Below are 12,108 nucleotides of genomic sequence, written 5' to 3' on the forward strand. Positions count from 1 at the left end.
GTAAGTAGGAGCAGGTCTGTTGGCATTGTGCCCAGAACTGACACACAGCAGAAATATAGACACATGCAGAAAGAGTGGGACAGGAAAACAGACAAGGCAAAGCAGTAGTGGTTTGTCCTGCAGTTAAAGCTGAGAGAAGAGCAGTTCTCATAGAAGTACTGTTCCTAATGTCACCTACCATGCCACCAACTCTTAATATAGTTGAGATAATTATCTATTGAACTGTATTATATGTTTACAATTTTTGTTAGTGGGCTGATTTAAGAAAAAATGTCATTTATGAGCCATTTATAAGAAAAGCCACAACAATCAACTCAACCTCGCACACACAGGTCTGCCCAAAGCACACTAGATCTTCAAATAGTTGAAAATACTAAATTGACTGAATCAATCTAGACTACAAAAGGTTTTCACCAAAATATTCAATAAAAAACATAGTTGGGTGAATGTACATCGAAACAGGGAGCCAAGCAAACGAGTGTCTACAAACAAATACATACAAATGTAAATGTGGTTTTCCCTAACGGAGAAAAGTACTGCCAGGCCTCATTGAACACTTTGAACAGAGGCTACAACAACTGCACAACTCAGTGCTTAGGACAATCATTGCAATAAAGGCAGTGATGGGGTCTAAGTGCTGGTGGTAGCACAAGCTGGAGGTCTAGTTTTCATAATTTCCATCCCCTCCAGGTGTTGCCTGCCTTTTTGTCTGTCCACTAAAACAGTGACATATGTTCTCTGCATTCAAGCCATGGTTTTCCCTGCCACTGAATTACCACAATTAAGGAGGCTTCATGCGGAAGCAATTTGGCAAACACTAATGTGCCAAGGAAGCAAGGTTTGGCAGACATTGGGGTGGAACAGGGGAGTGTGTAGGGAAAAAATGAATTAAAAGTCACAGTGCCTGAGAGATAGAAATGTGAAAGAACATATAGGGGGGAAAAGGGAAGAAAGGCATTTTCTTGCAAAATAGGTCATTTCCACATTGCCGTTTGGAGGGAATTAATTAGCTAGTGGTAAGACAGTATTGGATGAGGATCAAGTATATTAGTAGTCCTTCCAGTAGTCCTTCCAGTAGTCCTTCCGTTACTCATATACTCAGCTTAATGCTGCCCTGACAAATTTGGCTATAAGAAACAAGGGCATTATAGCTTTGAAGTAGCAGCCAGGATGGAATGCCAGTGTGGTTCCACCAAGACAGATGCTCGAAACAACACACCACAGCTAATGACGATAAACCAGTCTCTTTATTGCTTAAAAGCAACTTGGAAATACTGTGTTCTCTCCCTCGCTTCAGATCTCAACACCCCTGTGTATCTATAAGTCATAAAGGCTCTACTACTTGTGCATTTTCTCTTGATGAGAAAAAACTAATAAAATAACAAGCAAAGCATTCTTGTTTACTAATAATCCATGGGGATCAATATTTACATCTAAGCTTTGAGGGAACTGCTGGGTCTGTGTGTGGTGGTAGCCAAGACTGAGGTTTTAGTGCTGGTGAGGCACTTCAATGGGTGTTACAGTGGATATTTATGGCCTTTTGACGTGGAGCTATGTGCTCGGCTGGCACTAGTCACTACCCTCAGATGGGACCATTGGCTCTCAGCAGGGAGTCAGCTCTGTAGACACTACAAGATGAAATAAATACAAACAGATTTATTTCAATCTGTCATTAATTTAGGACTTGGTAACATCCAGAGTCTGCTCCTGGTGCTTTAAAATATATTATTCTCACAGTGGATTTTGTTTCATGTCCTAGATGATTCATGTTAAGAACTCTTGAAAAAACCTTTGCCATTAATCAACCAAACTATAAAAAAAAGTTTTTCTATGCTTTTAATTTTAAGAATCTCCTTTCAGATCAAAATAAAGGCTTCTGTTGAATTGGTTTGGGCTCTCATAACTCTTTCTTTTTGCCAGTTCTTTCACATCTTTTGCTCTGCTTATTTAAATATGATCAAGAGAATTGCGGGTACTGACACTGTAATAGTCAACAAGTCATTACCTCTGTGATATTTTATAAACCAAGGCCACAGTGGGTAAATTTACATATTATTTCTATTTACCTTTCCAAGACAAAGTTGTGAGTCACTACTGAGTAAAACATTAAAACACATTTTTGGTACCTTCTAAATGCTAGGAATAGCGAATGTGACTGAAATGGTGCTATATAAGATCAGTCCATTTTTGTTTATTTCACATTTTGCACAACATATTGAATCTCAGTCATTACAATATGAATGTGTGCACTATCGCAATCAGAAAGGACATCTTGGATGCACTACATGGTAATCCATGACAATTCAGTCGCCATGGATTGAAACTTTTAACTATTGGTCACCTGGGAGGGCTGTTCATTGTTCAAACCTGAGCGTGAAGGCTAAAGGCTCCCACATATTTCATCAAAAGTGTAGAAATAGGTTCTCACTGATATGGAAGCATGACAACAAAAATGCTTCATTTTGCTCATATCAGAGGCATGCACCTCTCCTTCTCGACACCAGACCCTGGTCAAACTATTTCAAAAGAAATCTGCTCAAAGTGTTGTGTGATCGGTCAGGAGTTTCTGTGTTTTATCGAGGAATGTGCTCAGCTTTTTGTATCCCCAGAAGACATGAATAATTTCAAGGAACGTTTATCTGAGGAATCTTGTGAGGAATTGCGTACATTTGTAGAGTTCTTCACTAAATAACTACTACAATAAAAAGATTGAAAAGTCGGGGATGGAAATTGTAATGTCATTGTCCACGGAGGGGGCTGTCTGCAGAAAAGTGTGGCACTCTCTTCGCAAGAGAATGAAAGGAGGGAGGGAGTGGGAATGGCAGGGTCAGTGCGTATAGCGAAGCGGGAGGGGTCTCCCCTAGGTGGTCTATGGTGTCGTATGAAAGGTGTGTGTAAATACCAACATCCTGAAACCATGTGTCTGCGTGACTACATTTTGACTTTGGATGAAGCATGTGAAAGCTTGAAACTCAGTGGTGAGGACATGGTTAGCATGATAAAGGAAGGAAACTCTGGTTTAGCCACAATCAAAACCACCATCGCAATAATAAATAATATGTCTGTTGTTGTTTTTTTAGATGGAGGAAACAGAAGCCACTTTGAGGTCCATTCATGGCATTAAATATAAACCTACTAAGCATTTGGAAGTCTAATCATGACTCAACAAACTCTGACACTTGACTCCACTGGCATTACTTGTTAGCTAGTGACTAAAAGGAGCAACAGCAAAGGTGCAGACAGCTTCAGTAAGACAAAAGAAACGTAGGGAAAGACTGAGTCTGGAGTGACTTAAAACATCATCACAATCTGCCATGGGTGGAATAAAGGCCGTCTGTAGTCCATTGAAGTTTTCATTGACAAGAACTGTCTCAAGTTCCATGCAAGATTTATTTATCAGTTCTCTGATGCTGACACAACGTGTCTTTAATGTCAGAAATAAGGTTGTGTATAGATGAAAAAGCCCATTCTCTTTCCTTTCTCTCTAGCTTTCTTCTTGTCCTGATGTCAATTTGTGAAGCAGACAAGAAGACAGGAAGAATTTTCTCCCAAACCAATAAGTTACCTCTTCAAAGAAGTATGGATATGTGAGTGAGGGGCCAGGCTACGCTGAAACAGACATCTTAGGGCTTTCATTTAATTCCTCATCTCTTTACTGACATTTGTGACAACCACAGACCAAAGGAAACCTCTGGTCCTTCTGTCTTTCACTCTCACTGTAAAACACTGAAATGTATCCAAACAATTTTTGCAAAAAGTGTCTGGGCTTATTAGCTGACAAGGCAAAGATGCTTGTTCCTCCAACTTGTCTCAATTAATAGATGTTGGACATCATGTTTCCTAAAACGTTCCTTAAAGCAACTCGGTAAAAAACGGCACCCTCTCTGATCATTCTACTGTCAGGATAACTAGTAGACACAGAAGAAAAACATAAAGGTGAGTTTTAAAAAAAAGGAAGAAAAAAACAGACAGATAAGCATTGTAAATAGACATCATTAAACACAGAATGCCACATATCAGACTACAGAGGTGATCAAGTGATATGAAAATAGACACTTTTCCACCTCTAAGCAGTGCTCTTACAGACCAGTATTGTACCACTGCGTCACAGGGGGATTTGCGTCAGATTGAGGCTCTTAGAGCTAGTTAGATCACAGGAGTATGAAGTGCTGGGCATGGGAGGAGTAGTCTTTTTCATGCAGTGCAAAAATGTGTTAAAACTATGGTTGACATAATCTCAGAAATGACATTTGTTTCCTAGCAACAATGTATGTCATTGTGAAAAAAGGTACAAATAAGTTCAGGTGATGCAAGATTTTTTCCATTTCTTTTGGCCATCAGCAACCCCACAAACCCCACAATCTAGCCTCCCTTTTCGAGATTTAAGCAAGAGAAGAAACAAGAACAAATGTTCAAATGTTTTAATAATGACTGCATTATGCGTAATATCCCAGGTCCTTCTTTAATATCAACATCCATCTGTTTGGTATGCAGTGAGAGCACTGACTTGCTCTAGTTCAACATTTTTGAGTCATTTGCCCTAAATGGGATCACATGGTGTGAGTTCAAAAGTGCACATATGATCCAGAAATGATAAAGGTAGGCACACATCTGTGCATATGCCTGTCTCTTTGTCCAAATGCCAAACCTGACACTCAAAGAGGCGCCAGAGCAGTGTGTAATAAAGGGGACCAACGGCCAGTTGTAACTTTGGGCACTGATGTTGGTCCCAAACTCTTAAGTCGCTTTATTTCCCTCATCCTGTCACTTTCCCTTTCGGCCTTCAGGTTCCTTTTCTTTTTCATTTTTTATTCTGCTCATTAAAACATTCACTCTCTCTTCCTCTGTTCTTTCTCCTGAGGATCTGTCATGCTAAAGCTATGTCACAGCTCATATATCCCCCGGCAATCATCCAGAACATGGCTGGTGACCACCATCCACCGACGTCTACCAGTACCTCCCCCTCATCATGTTGTAGACCAGACCACCACAGAGTTCTGTGGCCAGAAAAACAGCTGTGGTGGCTGGATCAAAGTTTAATCAATCACTGCTGGGAAAAGCGAGTGCTGCGATGATTTAAATGATCTTACCTTTGTCTTTTCAAATGATCCTTCAAGACAAGGGAGATGTGAAGAAAAGATCAAGTTTATCAAGTGTGCAAGTCGAGAATTAAGATTATACAGATGTTGAAACAGCTGACGGAGTTTTGTTACTACTAAGCTGCAGCTAACATAAGTAAGAGCATTTGTGCTTCAACAAAATTACATGTTTATATACTCGCAGTGCAATTTACATGGTAGTAGTAGTAAACTCAGACACACACTCACAATGCAGAAGCAGCACACACTGCCCTCTCCCACAGATGCGTACAGATCTGAGCAATGTGTGGGAGGTCAGTGTGGTCAGTGTGTGGTGGAATCAGGGTGTAAAATTGCCCTAAAGCAGACAGGAATTACTGGCCCTGCTTTCTCACTATTACTACTGCTGCTCCGCTAGCCACAAAGGGACCTCAAATGTTTTAACCATGGCTATATCCAGAAAGTTAGAAAGAGAGAAACAGAATACTGTTAGATGAGGCCATGTCAGACGAAATTTATTATCAAACTTTAAAGAAAAAATACAAAATATAACTTTTAATACAATTCGAAGGGGAAAAAAAAAAAGAGTTGAAAACAGCTCGACTACAAAAGACTCTAATAAACTTGAGCCAGAGTTACTGAAGCGAAGAAGCTAAGGAGTATGTAGTAGTTATACCAGCAACAAAGATCAAAAACTTGGAGAAAATAGACCCTGTTTCTTCCTCTAACAGCACAAGGCGATTACAGATTCACCACAGATAGATGACTGAAAAACAAAGTGTCATGCATTACAGATGTCTGTTCAAAAATGTAACTTCTCAGGGCGTTTAAGACAATTGATTTGCTCCAAACCAACAGCTGGAAACGCACCTAACTTGCTTTTTTTTCTCTTTTTGCAACATCTTAAAAGTGTGCTCAAAATTCACGTGACATTGGAAATCTAGCTATTGATGTCATTTTATTGCTGTTGCAATTTTTTCTTTATCTCAAGTCTTCAGATTAACCATCAGAAGCATGCAAATAACACTGAAGCAGTAATGTTTCCCCAGCAACTAAAGAGTCCGACTTCCCTCTAACTAAACGTACTCCATATGCAAATAGCTCTCCCTCACAAAGGACACTGACCAACTGTGCTGTCAGCTAGACCTCAATATGAAACGCCTTCCACCACTGAAAGGCTCAGCAACATCAAAAGGAGAAGAGAGTCTTTTCCAAAAAGGTTACAAAACCACATGTTTAAAATGCAAACAGTTTTGTTATCTACATTTCTTCAGCCTCATCTTGAGCACTGCAAATTTGGTACATTGAAAACACATATTGTTATGAATATAAATCTTTATGGGAATCATGGCAAGCCTGTACCAGCTAAAGGACTGTATTGTTTTGCTGAAAAACGTAAGTGGAAAGGTAAGTTCCCAGGGGAAACTCAGTGGTTCCTGCACAGCACCAGGAACAACTAAGGTCAGAAAGTAAATCAGTGTTTGTTTTTTAAATTCAAGTTGATCGACTTTACTTTTCTTTATTGTCTTCATTTTTAATTTTCCACTTAACTACAACACTCACATTAGTGTGCCTAAAGAGGATTGCTATAGAGGAAAGTATAGACACGTATTCAAATGGAGATACACAATCTAAAATATTTGGTTTTGGTTATATAAATTATGGTGAGCATTTTCCTTACTAAAAGATTCTGACCTAATACATCACCTTTTTCCCCTTCACTCTCATGCATTCTGAGACTTCAGTCCCCCTATTAAGACTCCCCCCCCCTACTTTGCCTGACCTGCCAGCATATTGGCCAGATGTGTAAATGTTTCTCCATGTCACTTTTCAAGACACATTCCAAGAAAACAGCAAAATGGGGGAAGAGGAATATTTGACTTCACTTCATGGGAGACTAGTTTCATACATTTTGGCAGCTACACAACAGTAAAAAGGTAGCTTAGCTGGCCTGGCTGAAGGAGAATGTTGACAGCATACCAAACAACATGATCCTAATGAGTTGGAAAATCCCTGGCCCTCCAGAGAACAGTCCAGATGCTACCGTCATAAGACGTGCTACTGTTTTGTTCAATTTATGCTCTCCTCCTTTTCTTTGAAAAGGGGTAACGTTTATTAATTAACCCTTAAGGGATTCTTGGTGAAATGAAGCATTACATAATTTTACACTTGACAGCAGGTATTGTAACTTTCATTTAAAAAAAAAAAAAGTACATCTTTAACCATCTTCTGCAACTCAATGTATCTGGAGAAAATTTGTAGAATCTTTTGCATCTCTGCTTAAGGAATTGGCTCCAGATTACTAGCTGCACTCGGGGTGACTTGTTCTTAGTCATAGTCTCACATTTTAGTTAAGCCCTGAGAAATAACTGTAAAACGTTTCACAAGACCCAACTCACTATAAGTTATTGTCAGCTACAGATTTCTCAGCTGAATTTGTTTGGCATTAACGATCCAGCTTTATCCATAAACAACTTTACTACTCTACTAATCTGATTCATATCCCTCACATGCATCTCACTCATTTCTTCCTCCAGCTACTTCATTTGAGGTACATAAACAAGATTTTAAAACCTAAGCTCAATTAAAGGAATTTTAGATGCACCCACCTAAAACTAAACATGTGAACTTGTCCTTGTTTTATAACTAAATACTTTGTTCTTTATATCTAGTGGGATTAAAGTGTTGATCGTTTTAGCTCATAACTGCATAAGGAAAATCAAGAAAATTCACACGTGGAACCATTTGGAGTTGCAAATACTCCTCATTGTAAATAGAGGGATACTTTTTCTTTGGAACTGTCTGCAGCACTAAAAGTAAATGTATAGTAAAATGAAGACTTATCTAAAAGTCTGTGTGACACTGAAAAGGTCCAGAGGAAATCACACTTACTCTTACACACACAAACGGAAGGAAAAACATAAAGTAGTCACTGATAAAATTGTAAAAGTTTATACTATAACTTTGCTTTTTTTGGAAACAGCTAATATCGTCTCACTTCACATAGATGTTGCTTACCTGGAGCTTTGAACACCTCATTAAGCAGACTTTCACTGATTGGCACTGAGGATCCATTCACCATACTGTGGGTCCAGCTCTGACAGATTGCTTGAAGCAAAAGTGTCTGAGGCCTTGTGGCCTGTACAGCAAAATGCGGAAGCTCAAAAATGCACTCTGAGGTGGGGACTGATGACCTTTTGCTCCTGCAAAAGAAAAGACAGAACAGGCAAGATTACACCGAGGATGATGTTCCAATGTGTTCCAAATGAGCAAATAATCGCTTAGCCGAATTGGTAGAAATACACAGAAACTCAAGTATATAAATTTTATTGTTCAATAAAAACAGCACCACAATTAAATAAATAAATAAAATCACTTGTCAAAAAGGCCCAAGTAAAATGAACTAGTTTCCAACAGTTACAGCGAAGGAGTACAACGGGTAAGCCAAGCTTTCCTTGGTTACTTGGCAAGTAGGTCGAGTTTTCTGACCCTGTTCTCCCCCGTTGTCACAACTTTGACGATGATTTATGTGAAAAGATGAACACCCTAGAAACCTGAGCCTGAAATACATCTCTACACATTTAACATTTCATACGTCCGCAGTGCAGAGAGAGAACTTGTGAGATTCTAGACACATGACAAGATGAGCTGAGTGTTCTGGGGGATGAGGTAACAGAGCACTGAGATGGAAACCTCTGAGCCTCTGTCCATCAGAACCTCAACGGACCATGGTCTCATTTATCATCTGACATGCACACAAACTCACTATATGGGGTTCATTCTATTTGTTTAATCATTTCCAAATCTTCTAAAGGTATTTTTACCTACTGTGATACCTGCATATCACTCACTCAAATCCTACTAAATCCACCAAATCGTTCAGTCATTTCGATCAAATACATAACAAAACAATACATTTAGCAAACATCCCCAATATCCCCAAACAAGGAAGAGTAGTGTACACAGGTCATTAAAGCACTTGTGCCCATCATAGCGACGAAGCTAATTTTTATAGAAATATATCTTATCAGAATTTACTGGAGAAAAAAAACCTTGGATGCTTCAACTAAACACAGAAAATACAGATTTCTTGCTAGGATTATTCCATGTTTTCTCTCCTTTGTAAAAGGTCCAATGCTACACTTTACTTGCAGTGAACTAGGCCTGTTGCAATAAATCAGTTAATCACATGATAAATTAAAGGGAGTTCATTAAGTTCAATTTTCTTAATTTATCATGCTTTTCTCTCTCTGTTTCTACCAAAATTATTATTATTATAATGCTTTTACCATTACCAACTCAAAAATGGTCTCAACAATATTATCATTTATCGTAATAACTTCTGGGACAATGTACCATCCAGCAAAATATTTTATTGTGACAGGGCTGCAGTGGACACTGTTCTGCATATATAGTCATATATAGTTGATGCGTCACCCATACATAACCAACAATGCAATGGAAACAAAGAAGTTTTTTTTCCCCCAACAGTGATTTTAGTGAAAATCAAAAGTGTGTAATCCTAACAATGGTGGGAAAATGTCAGAAATGTGCTTTGTTTTTCATTCAGTCACACACAGAATATGGTGTTTCGAGTGCGGGATATGTCACAGAGTTGATCTTTTTCTCAGCTCTGCAATCGTTTAGCTCCTCTGTTTCCCTCCCTCTTTTTCCTCCAAGGCTCTCTTTATCCTTCTCTTTCTTCTACTCCTGGGTGGTTCAGAACTGTGACAAGAGGTGTGAGCTGCAATTCTGCAAGCTTTGACTTCTGAAGACTGCTGCCTCTACTACAAGGCAAAAAGTGTGAGAATTTGATAAAAAGGAATAAAGGAAAGAGGGACAAAAAAGGTTAAGAAATTTCAGACATGACAAGTACAGCGAGTCTTACCTCGACAACACTGACATACACAGCGTACGCAAAACCATGTCTATTTGATGCATATGGCACCGTGGTAAACTATGCAAGGTCATGTTTTTTAGGCATTAGCAATCCCTACTGTTGCATTATACAACAAGACATAAATCATATGTGTGTAATATGTAAGTTGTGTGCTCAAATTTGCGCAAAGTGTATGTGTGTGAGCACATTAGAAGACGTTGCAGTTCAACAAAAGACAGCAAAGACGACACAGCATCAACAATGCTTCCACATGCAGAGCAAATGTGCTGGCAGAGCCACTTCAATGAGAGGACTGGCAAGGGATGAAAGTTTGTTGGCTTATTTGAGTGTTTATAGCGTTTAAGGGGAGCTGTCATGAGCATGTGGTCCCCTAAAATTTTAATTATGCACCTGTTTTATTATAATATACCCAGTTCTTTGTGAACACCATCTTGGATCTTGGAAATAAATTAGAAGCAGAAACCCTCATTAGGGTGTTTTGGGAATGTTGGATGTGAGGACAGCCAGGCACTCATCGTATTTCATTAAGTAGCTGGCACGGTCAGTGTTTCTTGCTGCAGCATGGTAAACAGCTTTTTGGCAGGAAGCTTTTCACTGTTGCCACAGGCTTTGAGCAAAACAAAAGCAAGCCAAAGGTCATAATGGATTAGCATCAACAGTAGATACAGTGGTAAGATTTAGAGATATAAGCAGAGATATTTATATTGTCTCAATTTTTTTTTTTATTAAGTCTAATTCTTGATTTATACACACTGCGTACAAATCACATAAAAAACATGAAGACATTCCCCAAACAACAGAGATAAATTCCTGGAAATTCACACAAATCCCATGCCAACACATGTGCTGTCACACAAACTCCAACACACCTTTACATTCAAGTGCAAACTACTAATGGCAGCTTAGTGAGCCAAAGCACGGTCGGTAGCAGTAATGATTCCAAAACTGAAAAGGATCCCACTGCTCTAACAACGCGTTACTTGATAAATAAATTTAAAAAAAGCTTGCCTCATCTTTGTTTGGTTGTTTTGGGGAGCAAATTAAGCTCAAGCTTTGGTTCCTGTGACTAAGGATACAGGCAAAGCAACAGGGAGCCAATTTCTCATGGGTTCATCACCTGCAGTAGGGGAAGCTGAGGTCATGTGCCAAGTGAGCCAGGTGGAAGGTAGCAACCTGGAGTTGTTGATTCCTGGGGGTAATAATCTGCTTCTATGGACATGGAATGCCTCCTCAGTGCCAGGACAGAAAGTCCAGATTTGCCTTGAGGCAGAAACATTACACTGGTGTTGGGTTAATTGCAAGCCACCCTGCTGAGGATCCCCAGTGAGAGGGTTGTCTCATTGCAGCTTCGAGTTGTAAAAGGGAAGTTTTTCATTGTTTATACTTATGCTCCAAACAGCCGTTCAGATTATCTAAACCAGATGAGTATGGTTCACTGAATAAAGATGCAAACTGAACATTCCGTTGTTCTTCTTGGCAATGTCAACTCCCATGTGAGTAATAACTGAGACACCTGGAAGGATGTGATCTGGAGGAATAGCCCTCCTGATCTGAATATAATCTGCACCTAAAGTGTATTTGGTACCAGGTCACTTTAAGCCAAAGATGGAATATTGTTTTTTTTTAATGACAGCAGATCAGTGGCTTATGTCTTGGATACTTGGATGGAGAGAGGGGCAGAACCATCAGCTGATCATCCGCTTTGGACTCTATTATTGAAATTTTTCTCACAGCTCCTGGAGAGGTTTCTCCGTTTGACCACATTAAGATCAGAAAAACAAAACAGGTGGACAAAACAGGTAACTGAGATAATTAAGATGATCAAGATGAAAAAATAAGTCTTTAGGACTTGGTTGTCTCTTCTCATGACCACAAAAATGGAACACAACCATGCAGGTGGCCTCTAGAAAATTCTGGCAGGCAGCAAAGCAGAAAAACAGTGAATGGACTTGCAAGGTTGAAGAGGCTGTTAAAATCTCCACAAAGCCAAAAGACTTGAGGCTTTGGACAATGTGGGGCTAACATGACTTCTCAAATATTGTTTTATGGTGTTGTGGGTGGCCCATTATGACAAGACCTAAGGAATGGAATACCAGACAAGTGGTCTGAATATTTAAGATGGGTAACCAG

General features: G+C 39.3%; 1 protein-coding gene across 3 annotated transcripts in view; it reads right to left on the reverse strand.

Annotated features, from left to right (window-relative positions):
• Nucleotides 1-12,108, reverse strand: part of vps13b (vacuolar protein sorting 13 homolog B) — a 301,127-nt gene that overhangs the window by 232,776 nt on the left and 56,243 nt on the right. For all 3 annotated transcript variants that reach the window (XM_028016693.1, XM_028016692.1, XM_028016690.1), the window contains one exon: nucleotides 8,097-8,281. In XM_028016693.1, coding sequence (XP_027872494.1) covers nucleotides 8,097-8,281 — 185 coding nt within the window. The remainder of the gene's footprint in view (nucleotides 1-8,096; nucleotides 8,282-12,108) is intronic.

Source organism: Xiphophorus couchianus, chromosome 5 (genome assembly GCF_001444195.1).
Source record: "Xiphophorus couchianus chromosome 5, X_couchianus-1.0, whole genome shotgun sequence".
Classification (NCBI taxonomy): Eukaryota; Metazoa; Chordata; class Actinopteri; order Cyprinodontiformes; family Poeciliidae; genus Xiphophorus; species Xiphophorus couchianus.